Raw genomic sequence first — 25020 nt, 5'->3', positions numbered from 1 at the left:
GTTATTGAATTTCTCGATTTTCTTTAAATACGTCTTTCTACCCTTTTAACCTTATGTCACCTCTCTGCTTTTGAGCCACCAATCCTCCAATCGCCTTTTGCTAATTTCCACCACATATTTATTTACATGACTATCATCTCTGAACCCTAGGGCCTCAGGAAGGGTGACTGTGGCCGCATCGACATCGGGATTGATACCATCACATTCTAGTATGAGGTGTTCCATCGTTTCTACATATTTACCACACACAGTACATGTGTCTTCTTCTTCGTTAAATTTCTTTTTATAGCTCCGCGTTCTAAGACATCCTGATCTAGCTTCAAAGAGTAGGGCACTGCCTCTTGAGTTATCATAAAACGCTTCCTTCCTGATCTGCTGTTTCCAGTATCGATATAGTTCTACACTATGCTTCTTTTCCATTGAATTTATCCAATTTTTACCTTCCGCATTTTAACCTGTCGTTTAATGCTCTGTCCTTTTTCGTCCTCGTGTCTGGCATACTTACTGGTTAGCTTCCTAGTTCTTTTCCGCCATTGTGAGTCAACGCTCTTTCTGTATAGGTATTTAAACACCTTAGCTGCCCACCTGTTATCATCCAATTTCCTCAGACGTTTTTCGTATAGGATTTTACTCTGAGCTTCCCGTGCTTCGAACGATGCCCAGCCCATATCTCCCTGTACTGCTTCGTTTGTGGTTTTCCCGTGGGCACCTAGTGCTAACCTTCCCACAGCTCTCTGATTTACTTCTAGTCTCGACTGAACCTCTGCCCTTAAACACAGGACCGCATTCCCGAAAGTAAGCCCCGGCACCATTACTCCCTTCCAAATGCCTCTCAGTACCTCATACCTGTTGTAACCCCACAATGCCTTATGTTTCATTATCCCGGCATCTCTTCGCCCTTTTGCTATGAGAGACTGTTCGTGCTTTTCCGTGTACATCTGCCCTTTGTTTATCCATATCCCGAGATATTCGTATTCGGCCACTCGGGGTATTTCATGGCCTTGTATTGTAAGCTCCTGATCAGTGGTATCGTTCAAAACATCCCACCGGACTTAGCTGCATTAAAACTGAAACCTAAACTGTCTCCTTCATCTCCACAGTAATTAACCAGAGTTTGCAAATCTTCCTAGCTATCTGCTTACAGTACAATATCGTCCGCATATATTAAACCCGGTAGTCGTTGCTCAACAACCTTTTCGCCTAATCTGTACGACAGATTATACCCTAGATTGCTTCGTTGTATCCTTCTTTCCACGCTTATCATATAAAACATGAACAGCAGCGGTGATAGAGGACAACTTTGCCTTAATCCTTTGTGAACCTCCACAGTTGACGTACTCTTAATTCCTTCCCATGTTATTTCAACATTATTTTCTCGATATAGTTCCTGTAGAAAATCAATTTGCTCATGACCGATACCTTCAGCTTTTAATATGTTCCATAGGAGTTCCCTGTTCACGTTGTCGTATGCATCACTTATGTCCAGGAAGACTAAATATAGAGGTCTATTTTCCGCCTTAGCTATTTCTATGCACTGGGTAAGCACGAACAGGCTATCATCTAAGCGCCTACCACTTCTGAACCCGTTCTGAAGTTCTCCGAGTATTCTCTTACTTTCTACCTATGACTGCACTTTTAATTTCACCGCCTGCATCGCCAGCCTATATATAACTGATCTTATCGTAATTGGTCGGAATGATTTTATGTTCTTCTCATCACCCTTTCCTTTATAAATCATATTCATTTTACTATGTTTCCAGCTGTGCGGAATTTGCTTATTTGTTATGACTGCCTCCAATGCTTTTATCAGCGTTTCCTTGCTTCTTGGGCCAAGTTCATTAATTAACTTGATTGGAATTTCGTCTATATCCGCGGACGTGCATTTTGAAACATATGCTTCCGCCTTTTCCCAGTTAAGATTGGTCAATTCTAAGCTGTTTTCTATTATGCTATTCTGTGTTGCTCCCTCATTTGGGGCGATTACCCTATCGTATTTCCTAAATGACTCTGCTATGACTGAACCAATGTAGTTCACAGCGTCATCTCCCTCTAAACAATTTCCTTCGGCATCGTGAATCTGTTCCTGTTTTCTGTGATTAGCTTTACCCAGCCAGCTTATATGGTTCCAGAATCTTCTTGACCCCCCTTTAGTTGCATCGCGAACTTCAGCCAGCCAGCGGTCAGAGGACTGCTTTATTTTAGCCTGGACGAGGACCTGCACTTGTTGTTTCTTTTGTCGATAATATTCCCATTTTTGGCCTATTTCCTCTTCAGATAACTGCGCCCTCTTTGCTTCTCTGTGTTCCCGAGATGCCCACCGTCGTTGTTCGATGGCCTCTCTAATTTCCTTATTCCACCAACTTCGTGGCTTCCTCTTTCCTCTCCAGCGGTTTACTCCTTTTACGTCTTTTATTTTTGTACTAATGAGTAGTTCTAACTGATTATAATCCCACCTTTCCATGGGATGTTTCTCTATTGCTTCCTCTATGCCAGCCGCTATTTGCGCTATTTGTTCGCCATTTAATTTTGCGTACTCTTTTTGACTTCCCTGCATTTCTCTTTTGAGTAGGGCTCCCAACTGAAGACTAATACGCTTATGATCACTTCCGAGGCTGTACTTCCCCTCTTCGTCTATTTCGATTATTGCGAGCTTGCTATACAACCCCTGCGACATTAAGCAGTAGTCAATGGTCGTTTGTCTGTTACGGGACTCCCACGTGATTTGTCCCTCACACTTAGTTTCTCTATTTACTATAACTAGGTTGTGTCGCTCACAGACGTCTAGCATCAACTTCCCATTACAATCTGTGTATCCATCCAGATCCTCGATGTGGTCATTCATGTCACTCAGCAGACAAATATCGGCACCTTCTCCAAACTGCTTTATATCGTCATCGAGACACTTCACTAGATCTTTGTTCTCTTGCCTGCATTTGTCCCCTGTCCCTAAATAAACTACTCCTATGTCTCTTTACCGGCAATTGTACCTGACACCCAGACATGTTCTTTGCAAGTTAACTTTATTCTTTGCCAATTTGTTCCTTGGTGTATGAGCATACCTACTCCTCCTCCCTTCCTCTCCGTTATTGTTCTATTGCTCCCTTCCCAGACGTAGCCTTCAATAAACGGTGGGTCTTCTAAATCCCTGAGATGTGTTTCGCATAGCGCGTATACACCTACTTCTTCGTCCTTTAACTGCTGTTCTATTTCTAACCACCTCGCTCTCTTTCTACCGCCTTGCATGTTTATGTACCTGATCCTGGTGTTAAATTTCTTTGTAGTTTTCTTCCTGGACCTCCTAGTGGCCATTTTATTGGCGTCAGCCTCTATTGTTGCACTTTCTACACTGTTTCTACCTACTCCTACACCCTGAGGCTCAGCGGACCCCCTAAAAAAGCTACTGCCCGACCTGCGAGGCGCCAACCGATCTCGGCTCCTGGCCTTCCATTAAAGTGGATGCCATCTCTTGTAAAGCCTCCGCCAAAGCCTGCTCTATGCACTTCTCTGTTTATGTCTGCCACTTCAAATCCTTTTTCCTGGCTTAGCTTTCTTATCTCACGATTAACAGCCACAACGTCCTTGGCAATTGCTCCGTTCCTTCCTTGCACCTCCGGCACTGTGCATACCACGATCTGGACTTGCTGTGCTATCGCCCTTAAATCGTCAACTCCCTCCGCTAATCTTTCCACTACTTTTGCAGCTTCACCATTCAACACATCATTTAGCCCCGCCGCTACCACTACCAAATTGCGCTCTGCAACATTCTCAGAAAGCACGCTTTCTGTTTCTCTCTGTACTGCGTCCATTGTCCTGCCTGGGAACGTCCCGACTGCTACCCGCTTATCACCCTTTGCACGCTCCATTATAGCTCTTTTGCACCTCCTCATATTTGAATCACCACCGATAAGTACTAGGGCATTCTTTCCCTCCCTCCTAACTTCCAGGTTGTGCTTATCATTGGCTACGAGCTCATTCCTTGGGGTTAGCTTGTTCCCCTCCTCTCCTCGCGCTCGCTGGCGCCCCTGTGGCTGCAGCGTCGCCTCGCTCGGGGCGTGTTGCGCTGCTTCACTATAACTACACCGATTCACCGGCGGCGAGCCGACTCCCGCTTGCTCTGGCTCCCTTCCTCCCACTTCGCCTGTAGGGTCTACCCTACTTTCTGTGCTTTTGCCACCGGCTGGGTGTCCCGCGGCCCATCATCCCCCGCTGCCCACGTGTCAAGCGCATCGAGCCGCCTATGCAGTTCTGCTCTCCTTTCCCTCTCTTCTCCAAGCTCGGCCACGCTTCTTACTAATTGCGCGGCCTGGACCGCTTCCACCTTGACCAACTCGTCGACTTTCGCCTGCAAGGCTACCCGCTTATCCCGCTCCTCCCTCAGGTCTGCTTTCAGCTCTTCGAACTTAGCTGTCCAATTTCCTTCCAGTTTTTGGACTGCTTCCCTGACCCCTTCGCACAGCCTGCACGTAAAGCTAGACCCCTCCGCGTCTGCTAAGCTCTGGAAACTGGTCTCGTCGAGGGAGCACCAGCGCAGGCACTCGTCGCACTGCACTTGCTCCGCGTCCCCCGCGGCCTTCCCTTTCTTTGGTTTCATCGCTAGGCCTACGTCCTTAGGCTCAACGAGCACGTCCGCCAAATCACTTCGAAGAGCTAGCTGAGATAGTTAAATAGGCCTATCAAATAGGTCCCGCCTAGCACCTAGGCCTAACGAGGGAAACCGCCAGACCTAGACAAAGCCGGTACGTTTACCATGCTTACCACGAATTCAAAATTTGCGCTCCTGCTCCATGCAAAAGAAAACACTTCAAAAACAATAGTTAATAAAGAGAAAAGAAGAGTACTTAGCTACGAACGAAGTCGCTGAAGCCTCGACACAGGAGCGTCCGCGGCATAAAATGGTGCTAAAAAGCGCCCTCTGTCCTGAACTGGGTAGTACCAAGCTCGGTCGTCTGCTTCGGAAAGCACGCTGACACCACTTTGACCCGCCACTTTCGGTTTTGTTGTACCATGGCTTGCAGCGAATATCGGGCGCCGAAGATTTTTTCAGGGGTGGCACGCTGCGTGAAGGCAATAAATTATGCAACGCCGAATACGTGTGCGCCGTTCCAGAAATAATCGGTGAAGTTTTAGCGCGGTGTCAATCGCAAGTGAAGCGAGTCGCGTACGAAGTTGAACTTCAGGTAAGGTTTGTACGCTGCTAGATTCAGGCGCACAAACGCGAGGACATGCTTGCTATAAATGAATTCACAGCAGCGATAAGCAGACATGTTTACGGGACTGCTCTAGCGCACGACGGTACGCGCCGCGACGGCAGCGGTCTTTCGACATGCCGCGAAACGGCAGGCCTCCTGCAATCTTTGTTGACTGCATGCTAGACAAGTAGTTATGCTTGCACTGTAGTAGCGGTCATCTGTCCCTTTAGCAACTGATAAACAAGTGATGCAATGCATATGAGCTCGCAGTAACGTACGTGCGAATCGCGCTTGCAGCGCGAGCTCGGGCGCTGCTCGCTTGATGGTAACAATAAAATTCAAACAGCGCTAAACCACAGGACCAGAATGATCGAGGAGACAAACACGCCGCAGCCTGTGTTTGTCTCCTCCTCATTCTGGTCGTGTCGTTTAGCGCTGTTTGAATTTTATTGTTACCATGCAACACCAACTCGCCCAATCCGCTGCCCTTTTGCAGTTCATCGCTTGATGTAGCTTTTAATGACAGCGCTCGAACATCAATGTGCTGCAATCAATACTACCTTGCTGCGCTGCCTCAACGTGCTGGCTTGAGGTCAAGGATGAGCACATCTAACTCTTTAACCTGTGCTGCTTGCAGTGGTGTAGTGAATTGTCACCGTATCAGCCCGACCATTTGTGGTCATTTGTGCACACACCTGGACACTTCACCACTTCGCACCAGTCGAATTGTTAGTTCTCGCTGTGGCCGCCGCGGGTCTCGAATCGTGAATCACCAGTCATGCCTGCTGCTATGTCGGTCTGCCGTCGGGACTGTAGGTGCAAAAGACTGAATTTTATAACACAGACAATCAAGCAAGCTTCAAGTCAGGCGAAGCAGTCAGCATATGGCGCGAAGTTTCGCTTAATTACCCAGCGCCACGAACTGCAGCTATCCGTGCGCTCCCGACGCTCCGCTTCCTGAGGCCTTGAAAGAAAACGGTAGAATCTGATGTTGGGATTCAGGCCTTCTTGTTCATGGCAGCCCACGACGCAGAAGTAACGACGGTGACGCTTTTTTAAGGCTGACCTAGGTCTCTCCGGATCGGCGTCGCCGATTCCTTCTGCTTCCAGCATATTACGTCTCACGGAGAGTCCGTTTCCGTTAAACTATGGGCTGCGGCTAGCTCGCAGCGTGGTCGGCGTGGTCTGTGAGAAGTGACGAGCCTTTTCGCACTCGCAACGGGGCAGAACGAAAGTGTGAATCGACGCAAAACTCGGGCTAGAAACGTGCTTCGCCACAGCCAGGGCTCAATACTACCCAAGCCGGTACTTTCCTTGGGATGTCTCTCCGCACTCAGTGCTGTGCTTTGTAGGTTATTCCAATGTCATCTAAGATGTGTCTCCCCGTCAAACTCTGTGTAAGCCTTTCATACTGTGCTACTCTCTGTCAGTCCCTGTAAGTTCCCTCTGGTTCCCGCCATAGAGCTTCATATAATATTGTCGGAAACTGCATGTTTCACGCGCTCTCTTGCTTCCCATGGCGTCATACAAGGCGTCAGTGAGGTAATGATGATGATGGGGGGGGGGGGGGGGGACCTTGATGAGTGGCGCATACCCACTCACGCATAGAGTTTCTCACTACGTTACCTAGAGGGAAATCTGGCGCTGCTGCGCTGTGGTATGCATGGGAATGCCGGTATGTTGTGACTTCGGGTTGGCATCGTTCTCGTAGAGGCAGGACACCTTGAACACGCGCTTAGCAAGTACCGTTCCGTCTGTCACAATGATTCATTTTCTACTAAAACAGCACGTAAAAAGCTGTTTTAGCTTTATTATTACGCGAAAACATGTTTTGTTTAACTATGAGAACTTGTTATTGTGTGTACGACTACATGTTACGTAAAAAGTATCAGCGGGCCGCTAAATTGAAGGACAGACGACAAGGTTTGCGCTCGCTTTGAAACAGTTGGTCGTCTGTTCTTGCTTTTCTTCGCTTGGTCATGCATTGTGGGTGAGTAATTGAAATTGAAATTGAAATTGATTTTATTCATTATAGATTACAGGTTGTAAAAACAAATAATATACAGAAGGAGGTCCCATAGTCAACGACTGTATCGGGACCTGCGAAAAGATGTAATATGGGTGAATGGAAACATTTTATGAAGATTTTACTTTGAGAACGCGTTATTTGCGTAGCCATATCCACGTTTTAGACGAAGCCTCTTACAACACCAGCCAGCACGAGCTTCTAGAAGGGGGTAGCGGGCTCAGGAGCCGGAGCGCCCTATGCATTGCAGCGAGGCGGCGAGTGTGGACGGGACGCGGATTTCGGTGGCGGCGCTGTAGTCGCGTGGGCTGGCTCCCTCCGCTGCTTCGCCATAGAATAAAGTGCTTCGCGCGCTTGTTCATGCGGGCTTGATTCGCGACGTTGACTGTTTTTTGGTGTTTTAACCTACCGTTCGAGTCTGTTTCGCGCGCAGTCGGCCGAACACGTGAGCAGTAGGAAGGTCGAAACGTCAACGACAGCGACCCTGCTTCGCTCCCGGCTGTGAAACAGGATATAAGTGGAAAAAAGAAAAGCAGCCGTCGTTCACCGCGCCGAAAGATTAATAAACAGCGAATTTGGGAACGCAACTTGCACCGCCAAGACAAAAAACTCGACGAAACATGTGCGGTTTGTGTGCGAAACACGCTAAAAGAGTAGGTGGATTTTTAAGCGATTCAAGTGCAGATGGCCTAAGGGTGACGATATCTAGCACATTATCACTGCTGGATTATCTTGCCAGCCAGGGATTTAGGTATGTTATGACATACAGGTTAAGCCAGGATTCGCTGGAAAACTTTTTCGGTATAGTCAGGCAATCATGTGGGTCCAGTGGCGTAGCAACAGGGGGTCCGGGGGGCCGTGGGCCCCGGGTGCAAGGGGCCAGTGGGGAGGGGGGGGGGGGTGTCATATACGTCTGAAGACACCCTTTCCGCCGGCTACATCCGGGGCGGGGGTGACAGAAGACCTATGGGCCCCGGGTGCCAGACGACCTAGCTACGCCACTGTGTGGGTCTAATGTCCACCCAACACCAACGCAGTTTCTAATTGTCGTTAGTTGCCTATCCTTTTATAACCTTGCGAAAATAGTACGCTCAGGCAATGCTGACCTTAATGGAGCTAGTGGAGAAATGAGTTCTCTCCTGAGTGCGCAAGATGGTCCAGCTCAATAAGCCAGGGCTGCTGCAATCGACCATCTCATTGAGGAAGGAAACCTAGCTTCAGCCGAGCGCATGCTTCGTAGTATTCCTGCTGAGCACAGAGAGTTGGTGGAGCAGAAGAGCGACGACCGTCTAATGCATTACATGGCAGGATATGTTGCTCGAAAGTTTCTGGTGTTATGACTGCATGTCTTGCAAGGCCTTTCTTATGGAACACCCCCCCCCCCCCCTTTACGGAAAGCAGAAACTCTGAGTTCACTGTGACATGCGACTAGGGAGGGTTGTTATATCCTTCGCTGGAGCTTTTCAGGGCAGTGAAGAAGTTGGAGGACATCTTCACTGTGTTCTTCAGCCGAGAGAAACTCTGCAGTGACAGCATAGTGGATGTAATGTTGCTAGTGAAGGAGAACTTCGGCTATGCCTTAGGCTGCAGCCAGCACTAAGATGCGCTCACAAGAGTTGACGAAGTTCTATGTGCTGACCAGGCTGCACTTCTATGTAAAACGGATCAACCAATCGCGACAGGAACGGCGTAAAAAGAAATTGCACGCGAAGATAAGCCGTTCCTCATAGTGCCTCTCTCGTAGCAGCTATGCACTTTGAGAAAGGAGTAGCTGCCCATCTTTTGTACCAATAAAGAGTTGTTTGTGGCTACCACGAGTTCCCTTTATTTTGCTGTGTTACGAAATTTCTCTATCCCTGGTAACCACTACGATCGCATAATAGTGGCATCACCATAGGATTAACTCCCTAGCTTTCAGTGGATATATGCTTTCGTAAACAAAATCGCAGTTAAAGGAATAAAACCTCATCATATCTGGCCTCTGTTCCGAATGTGTTAGTACACGCGCCGCAATTGTTTGGCTCACTTGAACTTGGTAATGCAATTGGGTCCTGACCTGTATAAAAAGTGTTAATGGCAAATGAATTAAGCAATTTACCCATTCACATATTTACGTCTTCTGCGGTGTTCGCGAGCTTTTAGTTTAGAATTCAGTCGCATCGTTGTGCGGCCGTTAGTCTGCACTCGTTGGGTCGGCTTTATTTTCACGCAAGCTTGAAGAACGTCCGTCTTTTCACCTTTCTCTGTGCCTTGTCTTAATTTCAGATGAAGTTTTCAGAAAACATGCTACGGAGCTGCGCGCTTTCTTTTTTCGGCGTGACACGAAGCGCTTACGGCTTTCTCTACGTTGAAAATGCTCAGTTTCGCGTTCCGTACAGCCCATGCTCTAGTGGCGCCATCTGGCGGCGTCGACGTGAGATGCCACACCCGCGGGCTCTCCCTGACCCCACTACCCACTTTTAGTTCACTATACATATACCGTCATTCCCATGAAGGCACGGTGCCCCCATAGACGGTGGCGCCAGATTACCCTTTAAACTCTATGCACTCACGGGGATTTGCCAAGAGGTATTCCAGGCGCTGAGGAGGGAAATGAGTTATTTTCTTCCTCCGTATGCTTTCGAGCTTGATTTCAGTGCTTTTATATCCATTTTGTTACTCCTATGGCGTAAACACGGTGTAATTAAATCGTGTTTTATTATGTGCGCAACGCCGCACTCTGCTATTTGCGCGTCTACTACTCTCGCAGTTCGTAGGCTTCTTCACGCTAATCGAAACCGAAATAAAAAAGAGCGCTTGGCGATATGTCCCTGGGGCCGCGTGCCTCGCGACGACGGTCCGTGTTTACGTTCTCGCCGGTATAGCTTATTTCCTGGTGCGTAGCAGACAACGTAAGCGAGCGGGAAAGAGAGAAGGTATGGCCTTCGCAATGAGGTTGTCATTCCCTTTCATCTACCGAGGCCTGATCCTCTTCGCCGACGTGTCGAAGGCGCCTGACGAAGAGATGAACGCAGCGCAGCTGATCGGCAAGTTCACCATCAAGGAAGTCAGCTCTGGCAAGGTGACAACCTGAACTACTCAAAGTTCATATTCTCCATTAGCAGCCAAAGACGCGTATATTCGAGCGTGTACGCGCAGCTCGCTTACGCAGCCGGGCGCTGTGCCGTTCGGCGAACTACCCCCCGGATGGCCGCCTGGGCCGAGAGGAAAGTCTTTAATTTTTTCTGCATCATTCGGCATCTGAGAGCTTTTTGGTCCTGACTACGCTGTGAACATGCTTTTGAAGTGCGAGCTGACGTGCCAATTTAGTTAGGTCCTACAAGATGTTATTCATAGCCGACAATCGATCGACAGCTAGCTAGCTGACGTGCCTGGGCTCGCACTGTAGGTTGATCGTGTGTAATACAGGTGTCGCTAGGCATACGTACTTTCGATCCCGATAGAGCCCGATCGGGATCGAATTTCTAGGTCGCGATTGGCTCGCATCGTTTGCGTAGACTGAGGGAGGGAGTCAATCGCAGTCGTGAATTTCGAACCGGATCGGGCTCGGACGCGGTCGAAAGTGACCGTGCGACACCGGTATAAAGTTGTGGTGAAATTAGTGATAGACCTCCCGCTTTTCCATGTAAAATTGTTCGTCATTTACCTGTCGGCTAGGATGTCAGATATGTTACGGCTGGTTAAATGGCAGCACGTATACTTTATCCTGTGCGAAAAAAAGAAAGAATTGAAAAGAACCTAGCATGCATGGTCATTTAATTCAGTATGGCCATGTCATAAAACCAAGCATAATTAAATGCATTATATCTAGTTCCCAGTTAAGCTTACTTAAAAATGCAGTACACCTTTACATACAAAAAAAAAGAACAGAAAACGAAAACCTGCTTGTAGTATTGTGCAGACATGCAAGAAGGACGAACAAAAATCTAACAGTAAAACGGTATAGAATCCAGTTGCCCTCCCCCCAACCAAGTAGGTCAAATTCATGTGTGTGCAGCACCATCTGCGGGAATGCTGCTACAGCTGTCATCTTGCTAAGTGCAATTTATGTGAAAAGCCTTCTGCTGTGTGTGTGGGTGTGTGTGAATGAAATGCCACATCCAAGTTAGTGGTGCCCTTCAAAGATGGGAAATGTTCCCCGAGATGCACACGACATGAAGGACACTACATTTATTTTATCAAATGCACCAGGGACTATGTAGGCATAAACAATTAAGGGGCATAAAATGACTGTGGCTGTCCATTCTGTATAATGTAACTGGTCCTGAATCCAGAATTCTAACTGAAATACTTGTACGTGTGCTAGCATGTGCTCACTACTACTGTCTCAAACACAGCATAAAGGTTTAGCAACAAAGGGCACCTTTCTGAAGGCTGCCAACTAATTACCACTACTTAGTGGTTGGCAATTAGGACTTGTGCTGTTGGCCCACATTTTCATTGCATCGATTGTTGCGTCAGTCAATCTGTATGTCCTCTTTTGTGAGTGATTGCATTTCAAGGCATCCTTGATGTATGAATGGTCATTAGCGCAATTTTGTCCCCAAACTCGTTCCTCTTTGACTTGCATGCTTGTGCCGCAGAGCGTGACGGTGGAGTCGCTGTGGCGTGAGCAGACATGCGTGCTCATGTTCTTCCGCCGTTGGGCGTGCCCCTTCTGCCGCCTGGACGCTGTTCGCCTCAGCCGCATCAAGCCGCAACTGGATGCCGCTGGTGTGCGCCTTGTTGGCATTGGCCATGAGAACATTGGCCTCGATGATTTTCGCCAAGGCGAATACTTTAAAGGAGGTACACCCACTCGCTGCTTGCATGGCTAATACTGTCCGCTTCCTCTGGACAAAAAGCAACTAACCAAAATGTGGTGGAGCTCGACAGTTTCCAACAATGAAATCTTTCACACCAGTAAACATTACAATGTGTACTATTGCAATCCAGAGGGAAAACCTGGTGGTGGCACATTGATTGCTGTATCAAAAGAAATTCCATCATTTGAAGTACACATGGTGTCACATTTTGAAGGTCCATGTGGGGGTTTCTTTATAAATAAAGAGATGATACTAAGAGTATATTTCCTGCACGGTCATTCTCTTAGGGGATTTCAATTTCCCAGGTATGGTCCGGTGTTTTTCCTATAATAAGCTCATCTTCCACCCAGTGCCAGTCAGTTCTTAGATATGTCCAACCATTGCTTCCATTTCACGCAGCTTGTGAGACAACTGATAAGGATTACAAATGAATCCTAGAAAACCTTGGACTTAATTTTTTCATACACACCCAGAATTAATTTCTCCTATATCATACCACCCTGGTTTGAGTGATTATTTTCTCATGCACTTTATTCATTTATTTATTTATTTGAATACCCTCGGGGCCCAAAAGGCATTATAGAGGGGCGTAAACTGTGTTCTTACAATTGTAATAACTGAAACAACATTGTTATATATGAAATAAAATAGAAAACTAATAATTGACTGAGCAGGTTATTCTGACAGAGGTCAGTAACAGAGGTCTTTAATGACAATACCATAAGCAACAGTATTGTACATATATAAGAGGAAACAGGATTAACAAATAGCAGCACAGGTTATTCCAAGAAGTGTTCAACGACGGTGGCCTTTAACTGTGCATCTTCAATGTTGGTGATGGTGCTAGGAAGGTGGTTCCATACTGAATGGGTCTCGGGTATAAATGAATCCTGAAACAGGTTAGTATGGCAAAAACAAATGGTGACTTTATACCGGTGATAAGTGTGGGATGGCAAATATGATGGCTGTGATAAAAGTTCTCATTTCAATGACTGGTTCAAGAAAAAAACTTAATGGGAGACAAAGACGTAATATTTTTCTTCCTAAGAGCAAGTTAGGAAGGCCAAGATTAGGTTTCATCAGTGAAACACTGGCAGTACGGGAATAGTTTGATACAATAAAGCAAGCTGAAACAATTCCTGAACAGATTCTATTGTATCTGCAAGGCTACTTAAGCCCAGATGCCAGACAGCAGATGCATACTCGAGTTTAGGTCTAATCTGTGTTTGATACAGTAATAATATTAAATGCCTTGGTGCTTCAGAAAAATTGTGGCATAGGTATACTAGTGCGCAATTAATGATAATTAATTAATGATATACTTAATGCGAGTATGCCATGAGAGGTCGTTTGGTATCTGCACACAAACATACCTATAAGAAGTAACATGCTCTAGTAATGTGCCATCAATTTTATAAGCAAGAAATGCACTGGGGTTAGAACGGCGAGAGAATGTCATACTCTTGCATTTATTAGTATTGAGACTGATGAACCATTTGCTGCACCAGTTCGAAATATTGTCTAAGTCAGAGTGGAGGACAGAGTAGTCAGATTCGTTAGTTATTTCACGACAAACAACACAGTCGTCAGCAAACAACTTTATATTGGAAGTAACAGTGTCGGGAAGGTCATTTATATTGTAATGCACAGTTGAGTGACCGTACTTTAATCACTTTACGTTGGGTGAACTTGTGCCCGACAAACAGCTAAGCGAGAGCCTCGCTACAATGTCCACAGTTTTTTCACAAGAGTCCCGCACCTCTTCTTCTTCCCTTGTGTCTCGCACTGATGACACGTTGCTCCGATTGCGCATGCCTTGTGAGCCAGTGTTGCCCGCTTCACTGCCGCTATCTTTCGCAGGTAACAGTAAACAACTGAACAGACGCAAGAGGCAACTCGTGCGCATAATTTTAAATCATCTTGTGTCATTGTCCCCCTTGCATCGTCCCAATGCTCATACAGAAGGCGGTGGTTTCTAGGCTGTCATTTGCAATGCTTTTAGGCGGATGCAGTTATTGTCTGTCGTAGTATGGTTTCATTTGGACTACATGAACGATTTCTGTTCGATGCCGCCGTCGTGATGAGGTTACTTGACCTTCTGGAGCAACTTCATAGTTCAAGGGACTAATTCGGCGAATTATCCTATACGGGCCAAAGTAACGACGAAGAAGCTTCTCAGATAGGCCGCGCATAAGTACGGGAGTCCATACCCATACTCTGTCTCCAGGTGCGTACTGGACGTCTCTTCGTTGCAAGTTGTGTCGATCTGCATTGGTTTGCTGTTGCTGCTGAATACGGTGTCGCGCCAGCTGCCGTGCTTCTTCAGCTCTTTGTGTGAAGTCGCTGATGTCATGGTCATTTTCGGAGGTCTCATCTACAGGTAGCATTGCATCTAAAATTGTGGTGACGGTCCGGCCAAAAACGAGTTGGAAAGGTGTCATTTGAGTCGTCTCTTGCACAGCGGTATTGTATGCGAACATTGCGTACGGTAGTATCCTGTCCCATGTTTAGAGCTCCATGTCCACATATATTGACAACATATCAGTCAGTGTTCTGTTAAGTCTTTCAGACAGTCCATTTGTCTGCGGATGATATGGGGTGGTTTTTCGGTGACTGGTGTGCGTCAATTTCATGATGGACTGCGTCAAATGGGCAGTAAATATGGTTCCTCGGTCCATGATGATAACTTTAGGAGCGCCATGCCGTAGTACTATGTTAGTTACGAAAAAATGAGCTACTTCACTGGCTGTTCCCTTGGCAAGAGAATGTCTCGGTATATCGAGTTAGGTAGTCAGTTGCAACTACGATCCAATGCTTTCCTGATGACGATGTGGGAAAGGGGCCAAGTAAGTCCATTCCCACTTGTGTGAATGGAGTTTCCGGAGGCTGTATTGGTTATAAGAGACCTGCTGGCTTGAATGGTGGTATGTTACGTCTTTGGCAGTCCCAGCAGGTTCTTACGTAGTGTTGCACAGAATTCAATCACTTTGGCCAGTAATACTTCATGCGGATGCGTGCGAATGTTCTGCTCACTCCTAAATGTCCTGCTGATGGGTCATCGTGGCATGCTTCCAATATCTCGAGTCGTAACTTTGAAGGTACGACGAGCAGAAATGTCTCTGCACTATGTTCAAAATTTCTTTTGTACAGGACATTATTTCTCAGGACGAACGACGACAAGCTACGGACAAAAGCTCATGGAATGTTGACAGGGTGTCCTTCTAGGTAATCAATGAGCAGGCGTAACTCCGCGTCAGATCACTGATACTGAGCCATTTGCGATGTTGTCACAGCTCCTAGGAACAGGCAATCCTGTTTATTTTCCCTAAGCGTAGATTCCGTGTATTGAATCGGTGCACGTGACAAGCAATCAGCATCACTGTGCTTGCGACCAGACTTGTGTACGACCGTTATATCGTATTCCTGCAGCTGCAGACTCCATCTTGCCAGCCGTCCAGATGGGTCTTTGAGATTCGCCAGCCAGCACAATGAATGATGGTTGCTGATAGCTTGGGATGGTCGGCCATATAAGTGTGGTCTAAACTTGCTGATGGCCCATATCACCGCGAGGCATTCTTTTTCTATTGCTGAGCAGTTCACCTCAGCCTTCGAAAGTGTTCAACTAGCATATGCAATGACTCATTCTTCTCTGTTTTGCGACTGAAGGAGTACGGCACCGAGGCCTAAATTGCTTGCGTCTGTGTGAATATCAGTTTCGGCTTCCTCGTCGAAATGAGCAAGAACTGGGTGGTTCTGAAGATGCTTTCGGAGCTCATTGAAAGCATTCTCCTCCTAATTCAACCAGACGAAAGGCGCGTCTTCCTTTGTTAGCCGCGTTAGTGGTTCGGCGATCCTTGAAAAATTTTTGGCAAAGCGTATGTAGTAGGCGCAAAGTCCTAAGAATCGCCTAACAGCCTTTTTGTTCTTCTGAACTGACGAGATGGCCGAGGAAAAGAAGCTCGCAAAAGCCGAAATGACGTTTCTGTGGTCTTATCGTCAGACCTGCTGATCTAATAGCTTTCATCACAGCCCGCTGTCGTTCTACATGTTGCTCGAAGGTGGTAGAAAAAACCAAGACATCATCAAGATAAATGAGACAGGTTTGCCATTTGAGACCGGTGAGCACAGTGTCCATCATCCGCTGAAATGTGGCAGGTGCGGAATAAAGGCCGAATGGAAACACTTTGAACTTGTACGGTTCATCTGGCGTCACAAACGCGGTCTTTTTACGATCTCGTTTGTTCACTTCTATCTGCCAGTAGCCGCTTTTGAGGTCCAGGGAGGAAAAGAATTTAGCATCTCGAAGTCTATCTAGGGTGTCATGGACTCTTGGAAGTGGGTACACATCCGACTTTGTGATGGCGTTCAGCTTTCAGTAATCAATGCAGAACTGCAAGGTCTGGTCCTTTTTTCTTACAAGTACCGCAGGCGATGCCCATGGATTTGCCAACGGCTGAATTACGTCGTCTTTAAGAATTTCCTAACTTGACTTCCGATGGCTTCTCTCTCTTTTGGTGACACTCAGTAGGGATGCTGGCAACTAGGCCTCACTGATTCGTCGACAATTATACAATGTTTGGCAATAGATGTCCGCCAGACTTTGGATGACACTGAAAAACATTCGGCGAATTCTCTTACGAGGGTCTCTATTTGCTCCTTCTGTCTGGGCGATAGACCTGGCTCGATGTCGATGGCTGCAAGGACAGAATCCACATCTTGGAAATTCAATGGTGAAGTTTCTGGAATGCTGAGATCTGTAACTTGGACAAAGTTATTAAGGCTGGCAATAACAGTTCCTTTCGTGACATCTTGCACCTAATTTCCAAAATTAGGGAGGAAAACGTTGGCACATCCGCCATGCAGCTGAACAATGCCTCTTGCCATGCAGACCCCTTTTACGAGTAGGAGACTGGTGTTGCTATCTGCAATTCCTTTGTAGTCACTGAACGCGTCGCTTCTTACTGCAACGGCTACGCTGGATCTCCGAGGAAGCATCACGTCGTTATCGGCTATGTAAAGGGCATCAAACCTTTCTTCCGTATTGAATGCTGCGACAGCATACTTTGAAAAGGAAACACATGATTTCCGCAAGTTGACTACAGCACCATTATCCTGCAAGAAGTCCATGCCAATAATCAAGTATCTTGAGCACTCGTATTCCTATTCTAGCCGTGCACTTGCCCTTTGGGTCGATGAGGTTTCCTCCTGCAGTGTGAACTTGTGGTCCTTTCCAAGGAGTCAGCACTTTCTTCATTTTCCTGGTGAGCTCACTACATATTACCGAGTAATCTGCATGTGTATCCACTAACGTGTCTACTTCGTAACCGTCAACAAACACACGTAAGTCGGAAGCAACGTCGCTCTTACGGCACTGGTTTCTGAGTCCCTCATTGTCGTTCGGAGTCATCGATGGAGGTTCTTCTCTTTTCACGTTGGCAGCGGCCTTACCTCCCGAGGTCGCTAACTCTAGTTTTCCCGACGCGGGCTCTGTGAACGGCGTCTTGGGGAGCTTGATGACGGGCGGGGGCTCGGTGACCAATGCCTCAACGGCGCTGTTGATCGAGGTTGGTGTTGCTGGTAGGCGTATGGGGAGCTTTGACGAGTAGACAGGTACTCTTCGATTTCAAATGGATGCTCACCATTTCGAGGGCAAGGTGCGTTCACCGGAAAACCTCGAAGCCCTGCCTGGTGATAGTAGCACATTCTGTACAGGTGGCCAGATACCACTGTGGTACCTCTCTGGTACCACAGTGGTACCAGACAGGTATTTAGTCAGGAGTGCGCCATACGTCAGCCTTCCTAAATCTTCTCTCGGGTGGTGGCAGTATATTTCAAGGCATCGAGCTATTTATAGAGGAAGTGGCTGTGATGTCAGCACCTCCGGGAGTTTGCCGCAGCACATCGGCATACGAGACCCTCAGCTGGCGCAGTAGTAGTGCTTGGGGCTGCGCACTGCGCTGTGGTTCTTGGACCACCTGTCTGACCTCTTCGCGAATCACGTCTGCCAGCGAAGAGAGCGTTGGAGCGTTGCGGTCAAGCCGTAGCCTCTGAAGCTCTTGTCACACTACAGATCGCACGAGCTCCCACATGACCTCCACGCTGTTTCCAATGATGGCTGGAACTGCGTCTACAGAGGTGATGTTCACTTCTCAGCTGTACATCCTTGATCACTGTTGCAACATGCTTTCCATTGTTGTCGCCTCAGAACGAAACTCAGCGACGGTGCGCGGCGGGCTCCGAACCAACCCTGCGGACAGTTCCTGTTTTACGCCCCGCATTAGATGGCATAGTTTCTTGTCCTCGCTCATGTTCGGATCAGCAGTATCAGTATCCTAGGAAAAGCATCCTGTATAGTTGAAGCATAGATGCCACGGATGTGCCCCACATTTTACCAGCAAGAAACCTTAGTATACGGACGATAGAGGTAAGCCTATTCTTCAAATATGAGCTGTAGGGGCTCTGTGAAAGGCCTCTGTCGATAATATATTAACGCCTAGGAATCGGTGAGATAGTGCATATGAAATTGTTTGGTGGTCAACAGAAATGGGGTACCAGGTGGGTAAAAGCTTGTGGGTAAAAGTGACTAAGGGGCACTTGTCGGTCGAAATGCTGAGGCCTTGAGCACGCAGGTACAATGATGTTAGGGTCACTGCTTTTTGGAGTCGTGCACGCACCTGGGGACTTATAACTGCTGAGGCCCATATGCATATGTCATCAGCATATATGGAAAGGTTGACAGTATGTGGTAGAAGGTCAGCAAGTCCAAGGATTGCAATGTTGAACAAAGTTGGGCTAAGAACCCCGCCCTGCGGGATGCCACGGCAAGTGTAATGGTCAGCATTTCGGCCATCTGCACTTTGCACAGAGAAGGATCCTTTGAACAGATAGCTCTGAATCCACCGAAACATTCGTCCACCAATTTCATTATCTTCCAGAGGATGGAAAATGAACATAGGACAACATAGGGAAAATCACTTGTACTTAATAAATTAAATAAAAAAAACGATAAATTAATGGAAATGAAAGTGGATAAAAAAACAACTTGCTGTAGGTGAGGAACAATCCCACAACCTTCGAGCGAAGGTTGTGTTGTTCTTGGTGTCAGTGTTTGTTGGCTTCTTATGATATGACAAATAAAAAATCTGGCCCGTCAGTTAACCCCCTTTCTTCTCATTTATTACATAATGAGGGTCTCGAATCCAGCAACATGCGTTCAGGTAGCATGTGTGGGTTTATTGACCGGTTGCCTTCACCCAAAAAGATCACATTCTCGTGACGCCTGCGGCAGAAAGGATGTTCCACGTCTGCCGCCAAGGTTTGTGAGTGGTGGCACTGGCTAACAGTCCCAGGGTTCTACTAGGACACATAAATACCCAAGAAAGTGGATGGGGAAGCGGTGCCACGGTAGCTCAATTGGTAGAGCATCGCACGCGAAATGCGAAGGTTGTGGGTTCGGCTCCCACCTGCGGCAAGTTGTTTTTTCATCCACTTTAATTTCCGCTAATTTATCGTTTCTTTATTTCATTTATTCAGCACAAGTAATTTCCCCTATGTTGCCCTTGGTGTCAGTGTTTGTTGGCTTCTTATGATATGACTAATAAAAAATTGGGCCCCTTGGTTAACCTCCGTTTTTCTAGTTCTTTGCTGCCATGAAGTCACACCTCAAGGGAAAATTCCCATATAATTCACACCCAGCTCTTACAGTTAATTTTTCGAATTCTCGGTGTGGATTATACGCATAAAAGTACAGTACTGCCTTATCTGCCAAGGTTTGTGAGTTGCTACAATTTTAGTTGCTATCTAAAATCTGGATCACTGGAAATGTGGCACTGCCGCCTGGATATTCAAGTAGTAACTGAATTTATCAGCCTTGCATTTATGCCGGGAGGTGACTTCACAGCTAAGGATTCTGGGGAAACACCTCGCCTCGTATTTGAATAAATATGGTAGCTACTATTTTGGCTAAAGGCCTTGATACATCCTACACCTTTTCCCAGTAGGCTTGCAATGGCACTGGTCCTGATACTGGATGCAGATAGTATTGCTCTATTTTTTAAACATGTGCAAATGATAAGGTAGAATGTTGCACACTAGTCATTAAAGATCTCTGGTTTAAGCAGTTCTTCAAAACCTAACGATGGCTTTCCAGTGAATAATTATAACCTGGTTTAAATATGGGTTTCAGCTTTGCTATTTTTCAATCTGTGGGCAGCATGCCTGATTGTCTGAAGTTGTGGAACAGAATCGGGCCAGACACAGAAATGGTGTTTTTGATAATTTTAGAATTGGTGCCGTCGACACCACAGGATGTAGATAGCTTAAGGTTATTTAAAAGACATGCGACAGCTTCAACTGTGATTTTTGTAGGTGCAGTGTGTGCTCTAAGCATAAATTCTATGTTGAACAGAACTAAGCACACCATAGTACCTTTATCACTGCTGACGAAAATGTGAGAGCTTAAGCATGGCTTTTTTTTTTTAGGAAACAGAAAGCTTTTGTGACATTGCATCACCCATTTAGAACATACTGTGCCATGTGTCCAGCATGGTGGGCACACATGCTGCTGCTTGCGTCCTCTCAGTGCTTTTACATTGTTTCCTTTAGAACTCTACGTTGATGAAGAGAGGAATGCATACAAGGCCCTTCAGTACAAGAGGTGAGCTGTGTTTGCATTATTCCAGATGAAACACCTGTTGTCTGCCACATGCAAAAGCAGTGAGGGAGTTCGTGCAGGAGAATTATCGTGGCACATGACTGATATGTTGAGTGTCCGATTTCTGAAGGCCTTGTCCTCCCCTACACCATAGCCTCCTACACTATTGCAGCAACAGCCTTTTGAATCCTTAGTTTCAAACAGCAGCAGCCGTTCAAGAGGCACACATGTGTTTTGTAGACCTGTGCAAAATCGGGAGAATGATAAAGACCTGGTAAAGCTAGCACCCCGCAAATGCTGCACAATAATGAATAATAATTTGAACTGAAATCTCTGTGCACTTGCTTTGTCCATAAGGTTGACATTATAAGGTGTCATATTGCAGAAGAGTAGTCACAGCAACAATAACTTGTTGTCGTATAGGCTTGTTGGCTTCTTATGATATGGCTAATAAATAAGACCTTATTTAGACCTAATAAGACCTAATAAATAAGACCTAACAAATAAGACCTTATTGTCACGGTCTCAGGGTGGTAAACACGACACAAGGAACATTTAAGTCAGGAGAAGCCTTTATGGGGCATGAGCATAAGAAAAATACATATATCCAGAAAGCACCTGTTGCCAACCCAATGGCAAAACCCTGACATACGAGAAACTATACAAAGCTAGTTAATTGAAAATATTGTCTTAAGTCCTCGCACACGACGTAATATGAAGTTGAAAATATTTACGTAAAGTCTATCGACGTGTCCAAGTCACCTCGTCGTTGCTGCTTCCGACGACACGCCGTTGGGCCCGCCGATGTGTCGTAGACTCGACGTCGCTGTGTCCGACGTTTGGTCCGCGGTTGGCCTGGTCAGGGGGTCAGAAGGTTGGAGTGCCCTAGGCGCCTGATCGCCCGGTCAACTCCGCAAGCTGCAGATTGTAGCTGCAGGGAATCCAGTAAACGGTGCCGTCAGCTTGTAGCTGCTGCTTCCGGTGGGAGGTCCACTCAGCTCGCGGGTCGTGGCTTCGGCAGCTGAAGAACTGCTTTCACTGGGTTTTGGCCCTCTCCACGATCCACCCATCCTGTTCGGCCTCCAGCCCCTTCTCCTCGCCTTCGTCCCATAGCGTAGCTGGGCCGCTCTCTTCGGCTATGTGTCCCTTCTCCCATTGGCCACGTAGCTGCGCGTGCACTTTTGCGCTTCTTCTTCTTTCATATTGTATTTCTTTTTATTCGTACGCTCCTATTTTCTATCTTCTTTTTCTTTATTTTAGCCATCGACTCCTCGTGTCTTATCTTCTGCTTTTTTCTTCTTTCTTTCTTCCTTTATTGGCTCATGACACTTATGATGACCTTGCAATAAATCTGCATGTCTTTGTTCAGTTACATTCAATGCCTACTGCTCCATACTGTGTCACTGTCAGCCGGGGTAGTAGGTTTGTAATCATCACACTACATCCTTCCGAGTAAAAAAAAGTAGCCTCCCTGCCACTGTAAGAGTTTCGTAAAAAGTAGGAGCTCCTTCGAGTTAATGTATCGTCACTTTCACTGTGTCTTCACAGGGTAAAAGTATGTTATTTGGACGTCTGTTTATAGTTTGAGTTGCTGTATCTTTTACAGTTCGTGTAAGTTGTGCATTTCATTAGTAACAATCACGGGAGGCAAACGTGCAATGAAGCCAGAGAATGCATAGGAAAAATGAAGGGTCTTTTTAACTGAAGTATAGAAATTATAAGAAAAAGGGAAATTAAAGTGGACAAAAGGACAACTTGCTTCCAGTGGAAGCCAATCCCACAACCTCTGCATAATGTGTACTGTGCTGTAGTAATTGTCTCTTGGGAATTCATATGGTTTTTGATGACAGAATATTGTGCCCTTTGTTACCCGATTATTTTCATGCTTTATGCATTTCGTGAAACCCCATTGGTTATTGCTTGTTTTCTCTTTTTCTGTACCGATTCCTCTTTGTGCTGTTGCTTCCAGGTGAAATGCAAACTTTTTCACTGATACGTCCTTCTCAGACAGCAGTGCTGCTATTATGTCTGCAAGCTTCCACCTGCAGTGCCATTGTGTTTACCATGCAGGTTCAGCTGGTTCACCATCATTCCTGCAATCCTAACATCTTCATCAAGAGCCAAAGCTGCTGAGGTGTGTTGACTGTCCTTTTGTTTGGCATAATTTGTCTCTTTGGTTTAAATTTTTTTTCTTACACTCACAAAGTATGTATGAGTATATATGAGTGTGTAGCATGTCCTGTTGCTAACCTGCATGAGTGTGCAATTCATGTTTTGGAGAGACATTTAGGAAAATGAAACACTAAACTCCAGCATCATTTTATTCCATATTATGATGAAGGCTTCGGTTTCTCTGATTATGGAGATGGTTAATATAAGCCTCTTTTGTACTAAAGAGAGATTAAAAGTAACACACACCCGCAAAAATAAACTTTGGCTTTATTACTAAATTGCATTCCTTCAATAGCAAAGTCTGCACTCCTGTTGTGAGAGGCGGCTCAGCTGACCAGAAGACGTGTAAATGGAAAGCGGGTGGTGACACTGCCCTGAAGCTCTAGCGCCAGCTTGGCATGACATTGCAGATATCGACACGTCTCTGAGCCTAACTTGAGTCTGACCCAAAGATCTCAAGTTGGCCCAACCGAACATTTCACTTGTGCCAACCCCAAATTTGTAGCATTTGCTACGAACGGGTGGATGTACGATTTTCCTTTTATTAATTACTTCTCTCAACCCTGTGGGTTTCCACAGAACTGTTACCCCAAATTTCAAGTAGGGCCTCCCCAAAATTGAAGTTGGCCCACCCCTAAATGTAAGTTGGCCAGCCCCCAAATTTCAGTTTGGCCACTCTTGCCCCCAAACTTCGTTGACCCACCCTCTCAATTTAAGTTGGCCCACATGCCAATTTCAAGCTGGCCCACCCCCAGATTTCAACTTGGCCTATCCCCAAATTTAAGTAAGCCTACCCCCAAACTTCATTTTGACCAATCCCCAAGTTTAAGTTGACACACCCCCGAATTAAGTTGGGCCACCCTCAAATTTGAAGTTTGCCCACCGTGTAACTTAAGAGGAAGCTTTAGCTCGAGTGCTCCTATTTAAATACATGTAAAAGGAGAATTCGTTTTTCTCGGCAACCACTGCACCAAATTTGACGAGGTTTGTTGCATTTAAAAGACAAACTTAAAATCTAGTGACTGTTGGTTTCGAATTTTTGAGTTAGATTGTCAATTTTTTATTAAAAATTGGCAAAAATCGGAAATTTTCAAAAAACGAAACTATCAAGTTTACAACTCTGTAACTTAACCACTAAATATGGTAATACAATTCTGTGAATTGCATCTAATAGTACATCTAAAGCGGACAAAATTGATATGTTACACATGAATATCGAAAAAAATTTAATCATAGGGAAATACAACTTTTGCAAAACCGTTGTAACCAACGTAACAAATTCACGTAAGATGTAAAATGACATATTGAATTTGTCCGCTTTGAATGATCTAATGAATGCCATTTACAGAACCACGATATCAGTTCTTGATGCAGAGCTATGAATTTGTAAACTTCGTGATTCTATTTTTTTCAAACGGTCAAATATTTGAAAATCGTTTCAAGAAAATTCAAGCCCTAAATCGAAATTCCGCTTCCAACAGTCACTAGAATTTAACTTTCTCTTTCAAATGCGACAAATTTCATCAAAATAGGTCCAGGGGTTATCTCATAAAAACGTTTTTGCGTTTTACATGTATTTGAATAGGCCGCGTTGGAGTTGGGCCCGAGCTAAAGCTTCCTCTTAAGTTAGCCCACCAACAAATTTCAAGTTGGCTCACAGCCAAATTTAAATTCGTCCAACTGCAAAGTTCAAGTTAACCCAACCCAAATTTCAAGTTGGCTTACCCCAAAATTTCACTTGGCCCACCCTTACTACATAAACTTCCCGATGCATTTTCTAAGGAGCCCTGTGTATCTATGGGTATTATTGTTTTATTTTATTTGCTTGCTTTAAATTGTTCCTTTTTGCTTAAAAGCAACCAGTCATCTAGATTTACACTATCATAATGATTAAATGTCTTATTAACTTTGCAAATTATGCATTTTTGTGCAGATACAAGGCATTATACTTTTTGCATGACAGGGCTGGGGAGCTCATCAAAGAATGCTTAGGCATTAATATTCTCTTTTTAGTGTCCCTCCTGAACCACCCCCCGGGCTTAGCAAAAAACGTTAGGCAGCATGTTGCACTCCTCTAACGCGTGAAGGTGAAAGCCTGCTGCACACTTGGCAACGTGCCATCTAGCATAGTTGCGTTGCTGCCTTAGCGGTTCGGATTCTTCGGCTTGTTTTTGA

General features: G+C 45.9%; 1 protein-coding gene across 1 annotated transcript in view; it reads left to right on the top strand.

Annotated features, from left to right (window-relative positions):
• Nucleotides 1–9832: 9832 nt before the first annotated feature.
• LOC142576658 (prostamide/prostaglandin F synthase-like) overlaps nt 9833–25020 on the top strand; it is a 49169-nt gene continuing 33981 nt past the window's right edge. Inside the window, exons 1-4 of the mRNA XM_075686883.1 lie at nt 9833–10276; nt 11799–12003; nt 20625–20676; nt 22744–22807. Of these exons, the coding sequence (XP_075542998.1) occupies nt 10133–10276; nt 11799–12003; nt 20625–20676; nt 22744–22807 (465 nt within the window). The 5' untranslated portion in view covers nt 9833–10132. The remainder of the gene's footprint in view (nt 10277–11798; nt 12004–20624; nt 20677–22743; nt 22808–25020) is intronic.

Source organism: Dermacentor variabilis, chromosome 3 (genome assembly GCF_050947875.1).
Source record: "Dermacentor variabilis isolate Ectoservices chromosome 3, ASM5094787v1, whole genome shotgun sequence".
NCBI lineage: Eukaryota > Metazoa > Arthropoda > Arachnida > Ixodida > Ixodidae > Dermacentor > Dermacentor variabilis.
This window is presented reverse-complemented; position numbering and strand designations above follow the sequence as displayed.